The following is a 20,555-nucleotide window of genomic DNA, read 5'->3' as shown; positions in this document are numbered from 1 at the left end:
TCTCCCCCTCTCCCTCTCGTCCTCCATTCAGCATAAGTCCGCCCTCAGCCATGGACAAGGAAGCCAGAAAACCATCTTCCAAGACGGCGTCGTCCAAAGACAAACGGCCCAAGGACAAGGACAAGGACAAGAACAAGGACGACTCCAAGGTGCACAAGCTGTCGCTCAAGGGCAGCTCAAGGCTGGTTGCTGAATTTGTATGTCCGACTTGCGGCCCTCGTCTCCCTCGTCAATTGATGCCTGCGAACAGTTTTTCTAACAGCTTTCTCTTCTCGTCTCTAGTTCCAATACTCGATACATACAATCCTGTACGAATCGCATCCATCGAGTTACCAGAATTCCTCCTCAGCGTCGAACGAAATAGCTGACGCTACTCTCCCATGACAGATTCCAACGAGGCGTCTACCCAGCCGAGGATTTTACAGCGTACGACACATCCACCTCTCCAAAACTCCCAAATCAGTCGATCAAACAAAACACCATCGGCTAACACATTTCCAAACCACAGCGTCAAGAAATATGGCCTCAACATGCTCGGTACTACCACCTCTCCCTTGAGACATCGACTCTCCAAAATCAAGACACACGAGAACTGACCTCCCGACCTCGTACTCTCTAGTCTCCGCCGATGACCAAGTCAAAGCCTACATCAAGAAAATCATGAGCCAGCTTGACAAGTGGATGATTGGCGGCAAAATCTCCAAGCTCGTCATCGTCATCACCGACAAAGACACGGGCGAACACGTCGAGCGCTGGCAATTCGATGTACGACCCAAATCTCTCCCCTCCACCACCACCATCCTACAAATCCACCCACAATCAAGAACATAAAAGAAGAAGAAGAAGAAGAAGAAAGGCTAACATTCACCGCTCCCAACCACAAAAAGGTCCAAATCTCAGCTCCACCACCAAAATCCAAATCCAAACCCCCCACAGACCCTTCCGCCCCGATCACCGCCGAACAAGAGCAACAACAAGAAAACACCTCCGCCTCCTCAACAAACTCCCTCTTCGCCGAAAAAGACAAGCCCGAAGCCGAGATCCAGGCCGAAATCGCCGCCATCTTCCGCCAAATCACCGCCTCCGTCACATTCCTCCCCCAGCTCAGCGGCGACTGCACATTCAACGTCCTCGTCTACGCAGACGCCGACAGCGACGTCCCCGTCGAGTGGGGCGACTCGGACGCAAAAGAAATCGAGAACGGCGAGAGGGTCCAGCTCAGGGGCTTCAGCACGGCGAACCACCGCGTCGATACGCTCGTCAGCTACCGGTTGGGGGACTGAAAACGAATTTTGAATGATGAAAAACTATATAATGATATGGGACTGATAGATGGAACGGGGTTAGCCAGGTTGGGGTTACGGTTTACGAGGTTTTGTCCCTTGATTTGACTGGCCGTCTGCAAACGAGACAATGGGCTTTTTGGTACGGCGTTAGAACTGGAAATAAATCGGTGCATCATGCAGCTTTCACGAGATTTCGTCCGCAGGCTAGGGAGATATATATTGATGAATATTCTCTTGTTGGTATCGATCTCTCTGCAGTATTTCATCTATATCGGATGCAATTGGGCAAACAAATCCCTTATTCATGACCCCTCAAACCAGCACCAATGACCAGGCTCAACCTCCAAACAGTCTCCAAGCGTTGCCATACGAACGAGGCAACGCATCAAACGCCGTCTCTCCGAATGCACCATCACCTATAAAAAACGTATTGACCTCTTCTTCAAGTTCTCTTGAAAAAGTACACATATGCAAACTTGCGCATTTCCTCAACGTCGTGAGCTTCCACCACCTTTTCGTCGTTGAAGAGCACCCATGTGGGCGTCTCCCTGCCTTCCAGAGACTTGCGAATAAAGGCAACGTAGTGGCTGATGAAAATCATTAGTTCATTAGCATCTACTAGGGGAAAAAAATACACTTGAGGAGATGTATACTTACCCGGCGTGAATGCTTGTGCCCTTGTGGCACACAATGGACTGCAGCTGGAATCTTGCCGGCAGTGTTGCGCTTCCAGCAGGCTCTTTGGGAGCTGTCTCTGCTGCTGCGCCAGAGTTCTCATCCTCAGTGATGCCCTGGTCGTCAGGGTGGTTAAAGAGCCACTCTACAGCTCGCTCGACATCGCCGCCCGTTTCTTTCAGCGCCTTCTTGGCTTGGGGAGCACCGAATCCCATGGCGCCAAGCATCTCAATCTTTTCGGGGTCAGCAGTGCCAGCATCTCCCGACCCGGATCCTAAATCGAGCGGCGCATCAATATCGGCATCGTCGAGGTGTGCAAAGAGCCATTCCATGGCCGCATTTGCATCAGAGTTACCGGTCGCGTGCAAGGCCTTCTCAGCTCGGTTCAGCGGGAAGCCCATGGCCTCAAGCTGGGCAACTGCTGTCGCATCCGCCACAAATGCGGGAACCTTGTTTTCGGGCTCTTCAGGCAGCAACTCTTCTGACGGCTGGAGTCCCTTGGAGAGGTAGTCGTCCAGCAAAAATGGTTCGTCTGGGACAATGACGGGGACATCAATCTTGATAGGGACCCAGTTGACAACGGCCATCTTTCGTGCATTGACGGCCAAAACGTTGGGGAACGTCTTGAAGAGCGACTGCTTGGTGAAGCCCGCCTTGCTGCCGCACGATGAGCATGTCAACTCGACTTTCTCGGCGCCGGTAAAGTTGTCCAAACATTCTTTCAGAGTGACTGGCTTGTAGGCGTTTGCCGTCTCGCCACCCTCGCTTGTCTCGAGCTTCTCCAACGGCACGTCGATGAATATGTTGTCCTGTTCGTTAGAGCTGTACCTAACTTTGTGGCATCCGAGACACTGGAGCCGCTGCTCTAGAACGAATCGGAATTCGGCTGTGGGATCCTTTTGGCCGTCTTCGTTGTGTGGTGACCGGCTAATGAGCTTGAAGAGATGCTGGAACAGTTCAAAGGCGTCTTGCTGTCGCATGGTGGAAAACTCCTCGTGGCCTCTACCTATCAGATGCTTGAACATGGCTGGTGCCAATCCTCTCTGGTAGGCAATCTCTGATCCCGATCCTACAGAGGTATCAGGCTCTGAATACCGACCGGATAACAGGCCGTGGGCAATCTTTCTCAACTGAGTCTCGAGATCGGCTGCAGGCTCCTGGATGATGGGCAAGTCGTTGTCAGCACTGTAATAGCGCTGCTGGAACGAGGGCATGTCGAATAGGCACTGGATGATGCTGGCTAGGTAGCAGCTGTTGCCAAGATTCTTCAGTCCGGTGAGACCAGGTCCAAACACAGGCTTCAGCTCTTGGCCATCTTCTGTAGTCATGCTAAAGTCCCACTTGAGGTTCTGCTCAATCTGCATCTCCGTCAAGCTCTTCTCCGTCTTTTGGCGCTCGGCTAGGATGATTCCCCAATGGGCCAGGTGATCGCCGAGAAGCTCATCGATACGCTCTTCGTCACACCTATAGCAATAAATATCGGCAGTACCCTCTGGTGTAATAGATCCAAGCTTGACAGCCACGCCGTGGCCAGATTCGGTGGCATGGCCCAAGGCGTGCGAATTGCCGTCAACGCCACCCATCTGCTTCCGGCCACAACCCAGGTTTCCACATTCCAGGCAAAGCCAAAGGTTTTCTCTGAGATCACAACCTGAGCAGTGGCCAAGCTCGCCCTGCTCGATCTTGCGGGATGGATGCTGCTGCATGGTCAAGATGTGCTCGCACGTCGTGAGCTCTTGCTCCCACGCCTTTACCTCTTCCTTTCGGGAAAAGGTGTGTGCCTTGAGAATGCCATCGACGATGGGGGCTAGCTTCGCATTCGTCGTGTCCAGTTCGACTTGGCATTCGATGCATTTGGCGGCCAGAGCAGTATCGTATCGATCTTCTTCCGTCTCGGCAGCAATGGCAAGCTTGGTCATCTTGGCGGGGGGTTCATCGCGATGGATCGCCTTTCGGGTGCGGCGGATGTTGAGAGCAAGCGGGTGGCCCCAGACTGCGTTGTGAAGCAGCGAGTGCTCCCGATCACCGGTGCAGCCTCCGTTGAAGCACTGAAGGCAGACATCGAGCCCTCCAGCGTTGTCCTAGAAGAAAAAATAGAACAAGATGGTGAGTTTTCGCGGGGCTGCAGCCTAGAGAGGGGGAGCTGGGCGGCTGTTTATAGACATACAATCGAGTCAAAACATTGTGTGCAGTCTTCCTTGTACACAGACTGAACAGGAGTCGGCGGCTTGAGCTCTATGAGGACGAAACATGAGCTTTCTTGAGCTTCAAGGCAGCTAGAAGAGCTGCGAAGCGCAAGCTGGCGAGGTAAGGATTTGACATACCGATGGACTCGAGATGCGGGCACGACATGTCTTTGAGCGGCGGACAAGAAGAGTCAGAGGGCCGTGACGAAGAGAGTAGCAGTATGGTGACGCGAAAGGGAGCTGTAGAAGCAGGCGGTTGTCAAGTGGAAGAGTCAACGACAAAGTTCTGTGATGGATGCTGTTTGGAGTTGCTACAGGTCTGCACTAGCTGTAGCGCAAGCCGAGGGGCGCTATCGATTGGGCGATTAGTGGGTGCCGCAGTGAAGCTTAGTGACTACAGCACCTGTGCTAGCAGCTGCTGCCAGGCACCCACCACTAATCCAGGCTGCCCCTCGATGACGGTATCGGGATTGGACAGACGGTGGAGGGGCAAAAGTTGAAGATTTTGTGTTGCATGATTTAACGGGCGCGCTGTTGAAGATTTGTCATTTCTTGAACACATACCTTGAATGAGAGAGAGGCCAGCCCTGGTCGCTGTTATAATAATAGTGAATACTGTTTAACTGTTATCATTCTACCATATTGAATAAGTAGACGCAGCGAGTTATGTGCCGGACAGTCGCTTTTATAAATGACATCATCCCGTCTTCTCACGTCCCATCCCATCCAACGCAGGCGGCCCTCATGTCGATTTGCCCAGAACAGAACAGATCTGGGACGGTCAGACTGCGGGGTTGCAGCGAATGCTGTGCTGACTGATATTTCCAGAGTGGGATCCAATACTGTGCCAATGCCGCAAATGTGCCGCTCGTGGTCCAAATTAAATTTATTTGGGTACCCAGTACCGGAGTCGTGACAATGCCCGACAGATTTAAAGTCAATCAATCATTGTATCAGACAAGCATCAATATCCAATGCTCATCTTGTTCAAACCGTGTCTAATACGGGATCGGCTCGGCGCAACTGAACACCCAAAACCCCGAGCCAACCCCAGTTTATAGATAGTATCAGGCACTCTTCTCCGTGCAGCTCGGGGAATTCAACAGCCCCTTCGTTTCGCCTTCCACAGTGAAATCCTTCCTCCATCCTCCCGCCTCTCAATTGCCAAGCTACTCTGCATCCAGTAAAACGCGTCACCCTCCAGGGTAATACGGAGCAAATAAGTCGCAGCCCCCCTCGGAGGACGTGTCAAAGTCCGAGCCGGCTTGTGAATTTCGCGTCCCTCTGTCGCCTGGCCACGTGACCTATCCCCGTCTCACGTGCATCTTATCAGATTGATTTCCAATCTTTTTGCGGAGCTTTTGCACGCATTTACGTATTTGCATCAGAATCTGATAGATGACTCAGCTCTTCCAGCAATCTAATTGGCTTCCAGCTCCGACAAGGACCGAGCTCCACAACTCTGCACAGACGTAATGGCCGAGAGGGGCGACGACGCTGATTGGCCACTGGCGAGGCGCACTTGGCCGAAATCGCCATCCGCACCCGGGGCTGCTTTTCTTGCTGGATTTTCTTGGGGAATTGATTAAGCGGCTGCTCCTCATCTTTGGAACCTTCGTCATTTGCCCTCATTCTTACCATCTTCACTCTTCCACCATCTTGTCAATCGCCTCACCTCAATTCCCAACGAAAATCCTCCCTTCGCAGCTCCTTAACCTGATCACAGCGCAGAATCGCTCATCATCAGCCGCATCACATTCGCATCCGAGCAGGTTCTCGATCATCTTGCTTGCAGCTTAACTCCGCCCGCCACATCACAAGCACAGCGGCCTGCGAATTCAGATATTCGCCTCTCCCCATCCCAAATCAACCAAATCCACCCTTCACAACCGTTCAAAATGTTCTCCAGAGGCCTCCGCGTCATCTCACGGCAAGCTATCGCTGCCCCCCTCGTCAGACCAGCCCTCGCTGCTCGACAGCTCGCCCCCGTCGCATCCATCGAGGCCAAGCGCTCCTACCACGAGAAGGTGCTGGACCACTATGCGCGGCCGCGAAATGTCGGCTCCATGAACAAGAGCGACGCTGACGTCGGCACCGGCCTTGTTGGCGCCCCTGCTTGCGGCGATGTCATGAAGCTGCAGATCCGAGTCGACCCGGAGACACAGAAGATCTCCGAGGTCAAGTTCAAGACTTTTGGCTGCGGCTCCGCCATCGCCTCCAGCAGCTACCTGACCGAGCTTGTCCGCGGCATGAGCCTCGACGATGCCGGCAAGGTCAAGAACACTGAGATTGCCAAGGAGCTCTGCCTGCCTCCCGTCAAGCGTATGTATTATCATTACCATATACAGCCAAACAAGTCTCCGATATGCGATGATGTCTTACTAACTCTTATGCTTATAGTGCACTGCTCCATGCTTGCTGAGGACGCCATCAAGTCTGCCATTTCTGACTACTACACCAAGAACCCCTCACGGAAACCCACCGATCTGAGCGGCACCGGCATGAAAATGCCGGCTGCCGAGGCTGTCGCCGCCTAAGCGCATCCTCGACATCGGTGAGATTGAAAACGAGAAAACACAAAAAAAGAAAATGTCTGCTCTCTGTTTCCTACGAGTTTCTTTTTTTCGCCAGCGATGGTACGGGATGAAGATTGAGCAATACATATAACTCAAATTATATGTGGGAGTAGGCCAACAAAAAAAACAAACAGAAAACAGAAAAGACTCAGATTGAGAGGCTGCTTCCATCGGGATACTGTTCTGATTCTACTTCTTTTTTCCCCATTCACTTTGTTTTTCTACGGTTAAAACGGTATCGGAGATGAATAATGGAGCGTGTCCACTACCAGAAATCGAGTAGTGAAGGGGCTGGGCAAAGAACAAAACGATGTATGTATTTTACTTGCGGCTTTTCAACAGCCGCTGAGAGGAATTTACGATGGGCCAGGATGAAACTGTAAAATTAGAGACGCAAAAGCTACTCTTAAAAACATTTGATAACCAACCACTTGACAATATTCGCTGCTTCTTACCAATCGTGTCTCGTCCTGCTTCCTCTCTTCATCTTCTTCTCTCCTCCGTAGAGCTTTACTCATCCTCCCCAAACTCACTCATTCACATTCACCGGCCTCTTACTCTTTCTTACTCTTACCCCGGGAATCTTGCGCGCTATTGCTTTTCTTAGTCTCCAATTCGCCGCAAGCGCCGCACGCGCATAGACCCGGGCCGCCGCCAGCAAGGGCCAAAAAGAGAAGAAAGAAAAAAAAAATCTCGCACTTCTTCCCCGAAAAGTCCGAGCTTGTTGCCGACAGCATGCCGAGTTTGAGATCTGTATCCACACGATTCAAGATGCCGGGATCGAGCCGAAGATGAACATTTGCCTTGTTACGGGTTGCTTGCTTTCATGTACCTAACTTGTATTCAAGGTTCTCAGGTTTCTCTATTCGTTATCAACTGGCTTCTTACGGTCACAGAGGTAGACTTGCGAAATGAGTCAGTCACATACGAGCTACACTGTCCTAGTCTTGATTGCTTAGCTGAACACTACATAGGGAAACTTGTACGGAATACTAAACGAATGAATCTCAATAAGTTGACACCCAATTCTCAGAAACTCGTTCAATATCGCAATCGTGCCGTCAATAATCAATAATCATATCCTCAGCGTGCCAAGACTGTCGCGTGTAAACGCCACAACTGTGACGCATCATTCTCATCCTCTTCGCACAGCGTTATTTCTGCAGGATAGCCGCTGGCACAGAGATATCCTCTATGCCCTAAACATTTAACCTGCAGGCTCACAGCGCCGCCATCTCTTTGGATTATGTTCCATCGTTGTCCAGGGACAGAAGCTGCTGGGGAGAGGCACGGGCGAGTCGAATCACCAGGGCCAACACCAAGTATCATGTCTGGAGAAGCCAAAGTAGAGATGACCCAAGCTCTCTCAGTGTCACACGGCTGCAATTTCCAATACTTTCCGGGTTGATTTGCGTCGTTCGGCGCTAATGTAATTCTCATGTTGCCATCCGCAGAGGTGGGATCTTCTTCGATCTCAATGCTGTCGGTATGTGACTGGTGCTTTGTGAGGCGATAGCAAACATCTGTAGATAATGATGTAGACGTATCCGGAGGAAGAAAGTGAAGAAGCTCTTTTGCATATTCCGCTGCCATTGCTGCTGCGTATGGCTGCCAGATGTCGTTCCTATGCGAATCGGCATAGTCGCTGATTCCGCGAATAACAAGGCACTGGAAGCCAAATATTAGGTCAACTGCCCCCTTCTCAAAGCATTCTATACCATATTCTCTCGACAGTCCATCTCTCGTTTCGCCGTGTTTCATTACTTCGTCGCCAGAGGCTATTAACCCGTAGTGAACGATAGGCACTGAGTCACGAGCTCGTCGCGACTGCAGTAGATCTTTGGGGCATGCTGAACAGTCACCCTCGGCGCCGAGATGATCCTCGTAAAACCTGAATAGAACATCAGTCTCGGGGCTCGGTCGGCTGTATTGAGCCTGCATTTTTTTGCAATTCTTGAGCATCCCTTGCAAATGCTCGGAGAGTTTGTGCCCAAGTTGGCGATCCGCCTTTAGCGTTCCCATTGCATTTCGTAAATCCCTAGGAAGCGAATTCGGGAATCTTCTGTACACAAATTTACCCCCTCGACTGATTTCGTCAGAGTCATATTCAACAACACCTCCAGCGTCGGTTGCAGGATCGCCCACGAAAACATCTCCTAGCCGAATATCCTTTGCTGTAGATGGAACGCCACCCCCAATGCCCACTATTAAGAAAAGCCGCAGAAATGGAAAGGTTTCTTGCATATCATCCAGAACATCCGATATCCATGCCGTTTCATTCTCACCAGTTGGAAGGCATGCCATCACAACATCATGATGCCAGATACGGCCGAACGTGTATGAATAATCATCACAGTCCTTATGATGAGAAGGAGTTTGGGATGCCGGCGGTCGAACATACCCTCGCTGACTGCGAATTTAACTGGCAATGCGCATATCCATCCAACTGTGTAGTTTCTAGGCCAAATCATGTCCTCTTGGATTCGGTTTTCCCGACGCTGCGCTTGCCACCATATTGTGTTCTTGCGGAGTTCCGTAATCACCCTGACGACGTTCAAGGATAGCCGCCAGTTTCTTCGAGCTCGTCTCTGTATTGTACCACTCAAACGAGTGTCTTGAATCCATAGCTCTAGAACCTGTAAGCGGTCTTGGGGAGTTTCATTCGCCGCCAGAAGCAAGGAAGCAAATTCGTGCTTGTCAAGCTTTCTCTCTGGGCTATCTATTCTCTCTTTAGTTTCTTCCCAGCCCCAGAGACCGACGCCGTCAAGCTGTTTGCCTGGGCCGTCGTTGTCAATGCCGTCAGATGTAACCGAGCCAGTAGCCTTTTCACTGGCGACATCTTCCTTGTCTGTAATATCGTCCCGCCAAGGTAGCGCCAACAACGACATGGATCTGAGATGGTTTGCAATGTGCTCCAACAGCATATCGCGTTGAGGCAGCGCTTCACAGCAGACGAAACACCACTGAGATAAGGCATCCAGCTGACTTCTATACAGGAACGGGTCTTCGACAGATGATAGATCATGATCAGGATGTTCCATCTCGAAATGCATTGCAAACTTCTCGCAAGTGTAGAAGGTGACCACGTCATCATCAATAGCGTCTCTGCTGCCGTTTTCTATGGGTAAATGGCATTCCCAGCTGTCGTAGTGATGATGGTGGAGGTGCATCTACCACATTCTGAACGAAGAGTACGTCTTTCCAGGGGTATCACAGTTCTCAAATAGACAGATATACGGCTGTAAGTCTTCTAGGAGATGCCGCTCCCAGCGCTCTGCACTGTTCTGCGCCGAGAAAGTTTCGGCTGGTAATGCTAGGTAACAGTAGGGGCACGACGTCTCTTCCTCGCTTTCAGCCAGGTTCGGCGGTTGCGGTACATCGAATGGGCCCCCGAATCGGAATCCGAACCCGTCATCAGCGATTATCGAGGTAGATGAGGATGGCACCAAGTTCGACAATGGCGGCTTGAACTTGAACCTTGTTACCACCTGTTTCAAAGCAAATGTCTCTTCGTGACTGTAGTGAGCTCGGAAACACGCCAGTTGCCGCCTGCGTGTTGAGATAATCGTCACGCAACGCTCAAGGAGCCATTGCCGGTAACTCATTTGTTCCTCGCTGAGGTTTTTCTCGTTATTAGAGTGAAAATGAAACCACTTGTGTGTCAGAGCCTCTCGGACGAATTTCTCAAACTCTTTCCCAACATCGAAATGAGTGCCATCAACATGGAACTCTGAGTCAAGACCATCGCCTATTCGCTCCCGAGTGATGACATATTCCTTATCAAAGTCCAGAAGCTCGGGAATTTCTACCAAGCTTTGCCGATGAACTCTTTGTCGAATTTGAGAAGAAAGATTGCTAAGCGAGGTAATACGGGCTTCGACGGTTTGCAGCTGCTTTGTTCTTGTGCAGCCATCAAATGCAGAATCTAGCAGCAAATTTCTTGCAATGATGGGGACATGCGATATGGGGACGGCTAAAAAGGTATCTATTTGATCATCAGACACCTCCGTAGACCCCTTGAGAGCTGAGTTTAAAATGTCAGCTGATAACCGCTACTTGGAGACGTTGGGTCAACTTACTTGCCAAAAGGCATTCGATGATGGTGTCAAGGTAGTTTTCAATAATAGATATAAAGGAGGGGGTTGTTCGGAGTTGATAGTCGAGCGATGCGTGCTGGGCCGCAAAGACTCTGTAATCATCAACCCACTCGTTGAAGCTAAGCAGCTGGACGGCCGCGAAACTCTGGATCTTTTCGTCTGCAATTTCTTGACAGCATACAAGTAGGAGACATACTCTTTCGGCCGTGTCTGCAAGAGATTCCTTCTCCACTACCTTCCCAAAGGGCCGTGAAGATGACATCCCGACGTGGACCGTAAGTCGGGTGAGGGTCTAGGGCCTATCAATATCTTCAGTCTTGAAGAGAGTGTGAACAAGGAGAGTGTAAATAGAGAAAGTGTGAACAAGAAGAGTGTGGACAGAGAAGTTCTAAATTTTGAAAAGTCAAAACTAAGAAAAGTCGTACAAGTGTACGAAGCATACTATTGGTGGAAGTTCAAGACCTCCTGACATACTAGCAAACAAGGTGTAAACAAAGAAAGTTCAGATAAAGAAGGTCTGAGCAAAGAAAATCTGAACAAAGAAATGCCGCGGAAGCGCAAGATGGCGCCTGATTGGAGAATGCTACCCCCTCCTTCTCAACAACAGCGGCAGTCTTTGTTCAAAAGGAAACAACCAATAATCGCAGGCAGCCAATACTGAGTTGCTGAAAGGAATATGTGGACAGCTCATACATATATAAGGTGAGTCTTGAACCTTCATTCTGATCCAGGTAGTCAAGCTATACATGAGCCTAAATCATTCACACCCGCATATAAACATCATCGATACGACGTACGACCGTTTTATATTCATTCATTCTACCCAAGAAGCAACATTCTCAACATGCCTTCCTTTCGCGAGTCTTACTTCTTGGTCCCATCTCTGGGTCAACAAGAGTCTGACATGCCGCTCGGAAGCGTTATCGCGGATGTCACAACGCTGGAAAGGATCAAACCGAATGAAGATCTTTCAATCCACATCGACACAAAAGTATACAAACTTGCGGAGGTCGAACCCACGGCAGGGTTCATACGGAGCGGGGGATTTGACACTAGCCGCTACTCAGCCTTCAGACGAATTATGCTCGATGGCCTTGAGGAACCTCCCGCCTCGGCGTCAGTCATTGAATATGAGATTGGCTGGGTCAAGACACGACTCTTCCAACCGTCAGCCGAGTTTATCGCAAAGGCTGCGGCTGACCCAGCTGTCAAGTCTCGTCTCGAAATCGGGGACGCTGCGAAGGTCTTTGTGATCACTGGACTCAAGACGACTAAAATCTTCTCCATTTCTGAAACTCTAGAGGAAGAGGGCATAGTCACTCACGAAAAAGAATTTGATGGTCCCACCATACTTGGCTTTAAAGTCAAACGGCTTTTCCTCACTTCGGATGGTGAGCCAACCATCGAGAGCTATGTAGACGGTGCTATTTTTGAACAGGATGGATGAGCTCACGATTGAAGCTACTGGCCTGGCCGACAGAATTTGGCATTGATAGCAACAGCAACCAGAATTGACAGCTCGCCGCTCTACGTATGGACCAGGCCAGCAGTATGTCGAATTAAATGCGGCAAGTGGAAGGCTGTTGCCTGTGAGTTAATGGGAGAAATACATGGAATTGTTTGTTTGGGTTATTTGATTTGTTTATTAATGACTTTAATACCAGTTTGCAGAACGTTCTATTGGATAGGAAGAGTAGCTTATGCTAGTTAATTGATACCAACGACCAGAATATTATCAACTACCTCAGTATTATCCTGCTTCTAAAATAAATTGATGAACCATGTGGCTTCGCCGTATAGAGTTCATTTATACAGGGACCTGAGGTCATTATCTATAGGACTAACCAATCTCATTGTTTTATATAATAAAACCTACCCGGCAGCGAATATTTAATTGGTGAAAAATGTGTGAATGATGTATATATCTCTAGGTTTGCAATGCGCGTGTCTTGATCCTGTGTTCCGGTCGAGTCTGAATTTTCCATGCACAATGTAAGCGTCATCTATGATACAGTATTAACGCTGTAGTTTGATGTGTTTGACACGTAAAGGAGAGATATACGCGCAACCATGACTTGAATCATGGCTCCCAATGGTATTGCAATATGATGAATCTTACTTTTACAGATATCTTTATGCAAAGACCGAATGTTATTTTAATATGATCAATTAATATGATTATCTCTTATGTCACCAAGCTGAAAGAAAATTTTTCTCCTTATACACGCATTGGCTGGATGACTCAATTAAGCATCTGTTTTCTATCAGCTTCCCTGAACTATAAGTAACTCATGCAATGCGTGACATGCACATGATGCAGTTGGCAAATGTCCTCAGGAAGTGACATGCCTCAGAGTGTTCAGAATGACATGAATCTGCGTCTGCTCTGAGTCTTCGAAGAAGGACCAGGATGTGAGGTAGTAGTATTCCAACCTCTTGGATCCTGCATTCTGCAACAGGTCTCGCACAGCACCTTTTCCATTCCCAGCCGTGTTCGAAGCCGAGCCGAAGGGTAGCCAGCCCTTCATACTTGGAAACGTCAGCGTGATCTACGACCCCGAGGATTATAGCCGCAATGGCGGCGGCGATCGAGGTCGCAAACGAACTCCCGCTCCGGTAAACAATTCGTTGCTCTCCATCCATAACTTGCATCTCGCACGATGGGACACCTTAGTCCAGAGTGAAGATCCAGCGGCCTGTCTCGGGGCTGGGTTTAAAGCTCAAGGGCGAGCCCTTGGCATCTGATGAGTCGATCCAGATCACGTCGCCCGTCTCTTGTACCGAAGCCGGCCAGAAGACGCTCGCGTTATCACCCTCGTTTCCCGCAGCGTCAAAGATAATGATGCCGCCATTATTGGCATTGATAATAGCTCTACTAATCGGTTCGAGTTCGTTGTCGTACCTGGGAAAGCCTGGCAGAGTTAGGATGTCAAGGCGGTCTTTGCCCTCCTGGGAGAAGTGGGTGATTGTTTGATACCAGACTAGTCAACGACATTGCTACAGTCAAACAGCCGTTGTTGTCTTCAGCAGCTAGAGGTGCAGCTACAAATTGCTTACTACGCTTCGGACTGAAGGTTGCGTCAGAGCGGTCACCATTGGTCATCATGGAGATATCACAGCTTTCTCATCGATCGCCGTGGTACTTAGAATCCCCCGTGCCAGCCTAGGCACTACCTGGGATATAATGTACTTGTATTCTCATCAACATTCTGAAACTCAACGAGCACCGCGTTATCACGTGGTTGCCTTTTCTTCCATTGGCCGTATAGGCGCCATGTACGACAGTATACGCGCCGTGTACGACAAGCATCCAGTCGTTATAAATTCCTCTCTTCTACAGCTCCATTTTCCACTGAAATCAAATCTATCACAAAAATTTGTTATGTTCAGCCACCCCAAACTGAGGCCATAAAGCGATCTTTATCCTTGCATCGGGACAGAAGCGTCGCAAGAATGTAAGTACCAGCTAGATCCATGAGCAACGAAGCCTTGTGGAAACATTGTACACTCTGCAAACACAGATGTGAATCATGGCACTAACTTTTTGTTTCTTGCAGAGCTACTCAACACTCATTCTAATATGAATTATTCTAATATGAATTTTTTCAAGAAAAGTTACTTCTTAGCCCCAACATGGGATCTAGACCCATCTGAAATTGCCCTCGGAAGCGTCATTGCGGATATTACAACCCCTCAAATGTTTATATCTAATAAGGACCTGCCAACTGAAATCGACAAGAAAATACACAGTTGGGAAGTTAAAGGATGCTCGGGCGGTATGAAGCACTGGTGTAAAGGGGGTATTGGACTGTTCACGACCTTGTTACAAGCTATAAAATCTTACTTCGCGATATCTTACGTTTCGACGTTATCGTCGGAGTTTAAGTATACTTGTGAGTTGATTGAGACACGAACGTTCGCGCTCTCACCGCAGTTTATTGCAAAGGCCGCAGCCGATCCAGCTGTTGCGACTTTTCTTAAAACGGGAGATAAGGTTTTTATCATCACCGGCGTCAAGATCGCCAAAACGTTGGACATTACTACAATAAAAGTAATGGAGAACAGCACAATCGTCCAAGCGAGCGCTGGAATTCTAATACCTGACTTGCAGATCAAGGCCGAGGCTGGGCAAGATCATGGAAGATATCACACACACACGCAAAGGATTGACGGCCCCATCCTATTTGCCTTCCAAGTCGCCAGACTTCGCCTTAATCGGAAAAATGTGCCAACTATCGAGGACTATGCAGGCATGGAAATACATCCATAGAGGGATAATGGGACTGGGTAACGAAGGTATGGTTGATTTAAGAGACTTGTGGAGGGCTTGAGGAAACGACGAGAAATATTAAACCATTGCTCCACGTATGAACTAGATACGTATTATGTCGAATTAAATACGACAAATGTGAAACTCTATAGTCACCTCTGAGATAATAGAGGCAGTACACGAAGTTATTTTGTCATGAAAACAGATTGGTGAACCATGTGCCTCCCTTCCACGGACTTCTAGGGAGATGTTTCATACAATGATAAGACCAGCCAGGCTTGTTGCCATTCTGTCACCGAAAAATGAGTTTGATGTGAGATGCTAGGATCGAAACGAAGATGGATGTATTACAGCGATAAATCTTCTCGACATCAAATTTGGTTCACAAATTAAGAGCAATACTCATTGTATCTCCATTCCCAGAGCAAAAGGAAAGGAGAGAGGGAGAACAAAAATAAGGGCCAGACTAGTGTAACGAGTAATATAAATTGAAAGAGCCAGGTACATAATGAGAATTAACATTACAGGGATATCAAAACTGCATCAGCAAAAGCAAAAGCACCCTCCCCTCACAAAACACTATACAAAAAAAAAAAGTCCAACTCCCCTCAAAGATGTCCCTTAGCTTGGTGCGCTCCATGCAAACTAAGCGGAATCGCAAAATCCGCCTCCGCCCTACCCACCTCCTCCATCGTCCTCGCATCCAAACACAGCAAATACGACTTCTCCAGAGTCCCATCCAACACCACCGACAGCAGCACTCCATCATCCTCCTCCGTGCCTCCCGGCCGAGGAACGAAAATCGCCTCTCCGGGTGAATGTCCCTTGGGCCCGCTCCAGATCAGAGCCCCCTGGGTGTGCGTGTCCGTCTTGGCGATAGAGTCTGCAAAGAGGTAGAGACCCCTGTTGGTTACAGTGTAGACATATCGGTATGGCTTTCCGGCGCGCTTAGGGTGGATAGTGGGAAGCTCGCCGACGTGAGGTGAGGGAATGGAGAGTACCTCTTCCGCCACAGCAGATGCCTTTTCCTTGGCCGACTGTGGCTCCGACGGGATCCTAAAGCGATATCGCGATAGGCGGTTTGCAGTGGTTTTGTAAAACTTCTTGTCAAGCATAGTCTTCTTCGTGGCACCGTCTCGGTCGAGAAGGATGTCGTAGTAAAACATGTGCAGGATGTCAGTGTTGGTGTAAGAGATGGCATCCATGTTAATCTCTGTATGCTTATTCCCGCTTTCATCCGTCACCACCTCTTCAAAGGCATTGGCCGAGTGAAAGAAGAAACCAGCTGGAGTAGAAAATTCTGCGACAACGCCCTTTCCATGTCTTCTGTCCACAACCGCCCACGTGCACGGAATAGAGGGATCAAATGGCTTGATGGCGTCGAGAATATTCCTCTGCCAGGGAATCTTCAAACCAGACCACGCGTATTGCGTCGATTGGACACAAAACACAATGTAGTTTTCCGTCATGAAGAAACTGTGCATGTATGCCGCTGGATACTTTTTATCTGAAAAGGTCGCCAGAATGTCGACACTCCCATCCTTGGCATTAACGCGAAAGATGCGATAGGTTGGATGAGAAGAAAGCTCCAGGTTAAAGTTGAACAAGTCTCCAGTTTCAGGATCACGCTGTGTATGAGCGCAAGAGATTGGACCCTTTAGGTCTGGGTGAAGCGACTTCTGCCTGGCATTCCCAATAGGCTCTAGAGTCCTAGGGTCAAGCTTGCTGACAGTAGCGCTATCAGTGAGGACATAAAGGGCCTTGCCTTTGGACGCATCTCCTTCCTTCACATCATCGCCACCAGGCATGTCTGGTACGACGGTGACGTTGATGTTGGCTTTGCTGGGGAGAAAGATGGTCATGACTTTTGCGAATAGGCCAATACATGGGTCGGCGCGTTGAGCAAATGACAGGCTCGTTTGCCAGCCCTTTTCTTTAATTTCGGCAACGACAGCATCGGCATGTCGACGAGAGGAATACGTGACGGTTGAGCTGCCCTCGGCCGATTCAGAGGGGGCGATGTCGAATCGATGGCTGTGGGCAATACCATCAAACCAATGGTGAATAAAATGAGTGCCCCTAGATGTGCCCTCCACTCTGTCCAGGCCCGGTCCTGTTCGGAATAAGGAACCAGCAGCCCAAGATGGAATGGTGCCCTTGACTTTTAGCTGGACTGGTCCACGATGCTCCTCTAGCCCTTCAAACTACAGAGTTCTACTGTCAGCATCTTTGTCAAGTTTGGATAAGAAAGCAAAAGGAGAGTGAGCGAAAGTTTACCTGAGCCTTTGATGGCCATTCCTTCCACGATTCGTTTTCCCAATTGCTTAGTCTCAACTGCTCATCCTCGCCTGCGTCTTGTGCCGTGCGAGAAATGATTCCCTCACCGTTGAGTGCCATGGTTGATGCGATCTTTGAAAGAGAGAGAGGCTTGAATGAATAGGCTTGTTTCCGCCCAGGATTGCTCAAACGTACGAGAGACAAGCGCAAATAGCTGTACAATGACGTTAGGCGGGGGCGAGTGTACATGGAATAGACTCTCTCATATACTCGAATGGTATGAGAGAATCGAGTGAATGAGTAACGGCTGGTGATTCAATTGTTTGACCAAGGCAGACATCACTCCATCCTTCCATGAGAGGATCACCCTCGTTATATATGCGACGGCCGGGAGGGCACAGTCACAAGCCACCAGAGTGAATGCAACTTGTAAGAATGGCAAAACGCGTCACCTTTCTCCTCTTGACACCAAGAAGCAGGATCCTTCTGCCCCTCTCCTTGACCTATGATCCTGCAAAGAACCTCGCATTGTTCATCTCGTTCATTGGAGGGCAGATGGCATCCAATCAGGAGACAGTGACAGGCCGGGGTAAGCCATGCAGGCATCGGCAGCCACAGGTTAATTTTGGCCCACATGGCGTCGATGCGCAAGCGAATGCGAGCTGAAAAGTGCCGAATTATAGTTACATTGAGTTGGCATTTAATCGATGAAGCATAATAGCCATGAGCTGTCACGTTGGTAGTAATTCCAAGTGGCGATCCAGAACAGCCGTTGACGCCATACCTCGGGTTCTTTTTAGAAACAAACGTTCAATGTCCTGAAAACGCTGTTGTGGCATTCAATGGGTTTCACGTTGCGTTCTCTTGCGTTTCTTAATGAAGATAGACAGCACCTGGGCCTTTGGTATCTACTACAGAGTATTCGAATGGGTCGAGTTTCAAAGTGACGGCCTCCTATTGAACTGCTTGTCAGAAGTCTTAAAATAACACTGCATTTGCTCTCAAGAACTCAAAGACTTGGTCAACTGTGCCCCGCCCGGAATCAAATCTGTCAGAGTTTGGACCAAGCCAACTTTCCGCTTTAGGCAATGAATTCGAGGTTGCAAGGATCAGTCACACGCATCGTTGCGCGTATAATCCACGTATTGGGACTGCTAGGCACATTCATTATTGGAAATGGTTCGTGTTCTGCTCTTGACTCCGCTGCATCTGACTGGCTGCGGGGATTCCTGGTGTTCCCAATTCAAGGCTCAATCGAGCCTCTTCAGCCGTTGAAGTAAGATGTGCCTCCACTTGGAGATTGGGCTCGCATTCGCTTCGCTTGCCACTTTCACTTTCGCCAGAATCGACAGCAAGAGGCTCGACTAATGCCAAGCTTTCATGGGGTATCTCCTCCTGCTATTTGCATCGGGAACTCCAAAGCCGAGTGGCTACAGGTGTAAGCTGAGAATCAGTTGCATGTGAACCATGCCGGCTAATCTCGACGTTGTCTGGACTGTCAGACATGCAATGCCCCTCTACGAAAGAAGGTAGGTCATGTAGCTGCGCCAGGTTTGGCTATGGTTGATGGCTCTGCTGAGATTCGTAAACCATCGGGTAATGGCTGTAAAAGTTACACATCTGTAACTGCAGTCGCTGCGTCGCTGTCCGCATTGCCAGCTCCCGGGGAAATAGCTTTGTATGGAATCCTGTTTGGAACCCAGCCTCTCATGAATGATGTTATGACCTCGGGTTCAAGATGGGAAAACACGACCATCTGCTAGAAACTCTTCAATATGCCTTTTTCTTGCCTCAGTCAAGGCTTTGAGCTCTACTTGGCCCGAATCCTGAGTCGTATCGCTATCAGACAAGTTGCTCACACGGCCAGCAACACGCGCAAGGAGAAAGCGCATCTTCTCGAGCTCCTTTTCTACCGGGCCATCGCGAGTCACCAGATTCTCCTGGATGCCGACGCCATCCGTGGTCCGAAACGATTCGACCGTCTTTTGTAGGCTGCGAAGACGCTCAACCCGCTGCCGTAAATCTTTGCGCTGCTGGCTGAGGTCAGTGAGCTGACGAACTGTCTCGGCGTAGCGATTAGCCTCCATTGGATAGGCTTCGACGTCTTTGGCTGAGGGCCAAGTCGCAGGCAGCGTTTCAATGGCTTTCTCGTCAACTATATCAATAGAGTATAATGTCAGATACAGCGTCTTGAGACATGGAGGCAGCAGCAGCAATTACCCAGATCAAGCTCTCTTCCAATCCCGCCCTCAGCATCGTCCGGATTCTCCATCCTGCGCTCAGCATCTCTCGAGTACACGGTGCTGATCTGCTCAGCCACGTTTCGGTTTGCCTGAGGCGCATAGACACGGCGACTGTGCTGCAGGATCGTGCGATTTACGCTTGCGACGGCATCTTCGACGAGGCGGTTCGGGATCGCATGTTCGGACGCGTCGTTGGAGGCGCGCCAGGCTCGAGACGGCGCAATCGGTTGGGACAAGACGTTGGTCTGCGCAGCGACAAACGTCTGCTTGACGGAGGTGATAGTAGGAGCAGGAGGCATTTGGTCTCTGCGGCCAATTTGGGCGGAATGTGAAAAGAGCAGATGATGTTTGGAAAATTGTGAAGTTATCTCGTATCTCGATTAGAGCTTTGAAGCTCTTAGAAGCTCCAGTCGCTACAAGATCCCCACTAACAGCGCTCTACAGGGGCCTAATCATGGATGTCAACAGAGGGGCGCAATGGCGGGGTATGTTCGCGAACAACCGCCTGCATGGATGGATGATGGATTGAACAACTTAAGCTCAGCCTAACCTACAGTCGTCAATTTACATGGAGTTAATGATTTCAGGTTCTCTGTTCTTCTCCTTAACGTGCTCGTCGTCTATCTCTTTTTTTTTTCACATTACTTATCATCGTGATCAATGTAGTAGTGTTCATATATCATGTCACTAAGAATTGCAGTCACATAACAAAGCTGCATGTACTCCAAACCCTTGATCCCCATCATTGCTTATACTTCAACATCTATCATAGAAGGGGCCGAGTTTGCGAGAATCCAGCTGGACTAATGCCTTGATATACACTCTATTTGCGTTTTCAGTGAATTTCAATCTTGTATCTGTATTGTAAGCGCCTTCTTCAGCATCATCCAATACACTTGCTCTATTGTAAGTTTCCCTGAATAAAATACGGTCTTCTTCCCCAAG

At 49.3% G+C, this 20,555-nt stretch overlaps 8 protein-coding genes across 8 annotated transcripts; 3 read left to right on the top strand and 5 right to left on the bottom strand.

Annotated features, from left to right (window-relative positions):
- Positions 1-50: 50 nt before the first annotated feature.
- On the top strand, positions 51-1,283 carry T069G_02334 (HORMA domain-containing protein; the record flags this gene model as incomplete). The annotated part of the gene is made up of 6 exons (XM_056169544.1): positions 51-197; positions 283-308; positions 388-426; positions 509-537; positions 620-765; positions 888-1,283. The coding sequence occupies 6 exons, from the start codon at positions 51-53 to the stop codon at positions 1,281-1,283; spliced, it is 783 nt and encodes a 260-aa protein (XP_056030436.1).
- A 445-nt stretch (positions 1,284-1,728) lies between these two features.
- Positions 1,729-4,313, bottom strand: T069G_02333 (ubiquitin carboxyl-terminal hydrolase domain-containing protein; the record flags this gene model as incomplete). Its single annotated transcript, XM_056169543.1, has 6 exons — positions 1,729-1,873; positions 1,944-2,737; positions 2,795-3,425; positions 3,474-4,042; positions 4,129-4,196; positions 4,286-4,313. 6 exons carry the CDS (start codon positions 4,311-4,313, stop codon positions 1,729-1,731), a joined length of 2,235 nt encoding a protein of 744 aa, XP_056030435.1.
- A 1,732-nt stretch (positions 4,314-6,045) lies between these two features.
- On the top strand, positions 6,046-6,684 carry T069G_02332 (uncharacterized protein; the record flags this gene model as incomplete). The annotated part of the gene is made up of 2 exons (XM_056169542.1): positions 6,046-6,469; positions 6,548-6,684. The coding sequence occupies 2 exons, from the start codon at positions 6,046-6,048 to the stop codon at positions 6,682-6,684; spliced, it is 561 nt and encodes a 186-aa protein (XP_056030434.1).
- Positions 6,685-7,806: 1,122 nt separating this feature from the next.
- On the bottom strand, positions 7,807-11,082 carry T069G_02331 (uncharacterized protein; the record flags this gene model as incomplete). The annotated part of the gene is made up of 4 exons (XM_056169541.1): positions 7,807-8,927; positions 9,125-9,831; positions 9,898-10,747; positions 10,803-11,082. 4 exons carry the CDS (start codon positions 11,080-11,082, stop codon positions 7,807-7,809), a joined length of 2,958 nt encoding a protein of 985 aa, XP_056030433.1.
- A 582-nt stretch (positions 11,083-11,664) lies between these two features.
- On the top strand, positions 11,665-12,267 carry T069G_02330 (uncharacterized protein; the record flags this gene model as incomplete). Its single annotated transcript, XM_056169540.1, has 1 exon — positions 11,665-12,267. One exon carries the CDS (start codon positions 11,665-11,667, stop codon positions 12,265-12,267), a length of 603 nt encoding a protein of 200 aa, XP_056030432.1.
- Positions 12,268-13,490: 1,223 nt separating this feature from the next.
- T069G_02329 (uncharacterized protein) lies at positions 13,491-13,923 on the bottom strand (the record flags this gene model as incomplete). The annotated part of the gene is made up of 2 exons (XM_056169539.1): positions 13,491-13,801; positions 13,878-13,923. The coding sequence occupies 2 exons, from the start codon at positions 13,921-13,923 to the stop codon at positions 13,491-13,493; spliced, it is 357 nt and encodes a 118-aa protein (XP_056030431.1).
- Positions 13,924-15,698: 1,775 nt separating this feature from the next.
- T069G_02328 (retinal pigment epithelial membrane protein domain-containing protein) lies at positions 15,699-17,487 on the bottom strand (the record flags this gene model as incomplete). The annotated part of the gene is made up of 2 exons (XM_056169538.1): positions 15,699-17,294; positions 17,368-17,487. 2 exons carry the CDS (start codon positions 17,485-17,487, stop codon positions 15,699-15,701), a joined length of 1,716 nt encoding a protein of 571 aa, XP_056030430.1.
- A 1,613-nt stretch (positions 17,488-19,100) lies between these two features.
- On the bottom strand, positions 19,101-19,909 carry T069G_02327 (kinetochore complex fta4 of sim4 subunit, or CENP-50 domain-containing protein; the record flags this gene model as incomplete). Its single annotated transcript, XM_056169537.1, has 2 exons — positions 19,101-19,522; positions 19,588-19,909. 2 exons carry the CDS (start codon positions 19,907-19,909, stop codon positions 19,101-19,103), a joined length of 744 nt encoding a protein of 247 aa, XP_056030429.1.
- Between the last annotated feature and the right edge of the window lie 646 nt (positions 19,910-20,555).

This window comes from Trichoderma breve, chromosome 2, assembly GCF_028502605.1.
Source record: "Trichoderma breve strain T069 chromosome 2, whole genome shotgun sequence".
Taxonomy (NCBI): Eukaryota; Fungi; Ascomycota; class Sordariomycetes; order Hypocreales; family Hypocreaceae; genus Trichoderma; species Trichoderma breve.
This window is presented reverse-complemented; position numbering and strand designations above follow the sequence as displayed.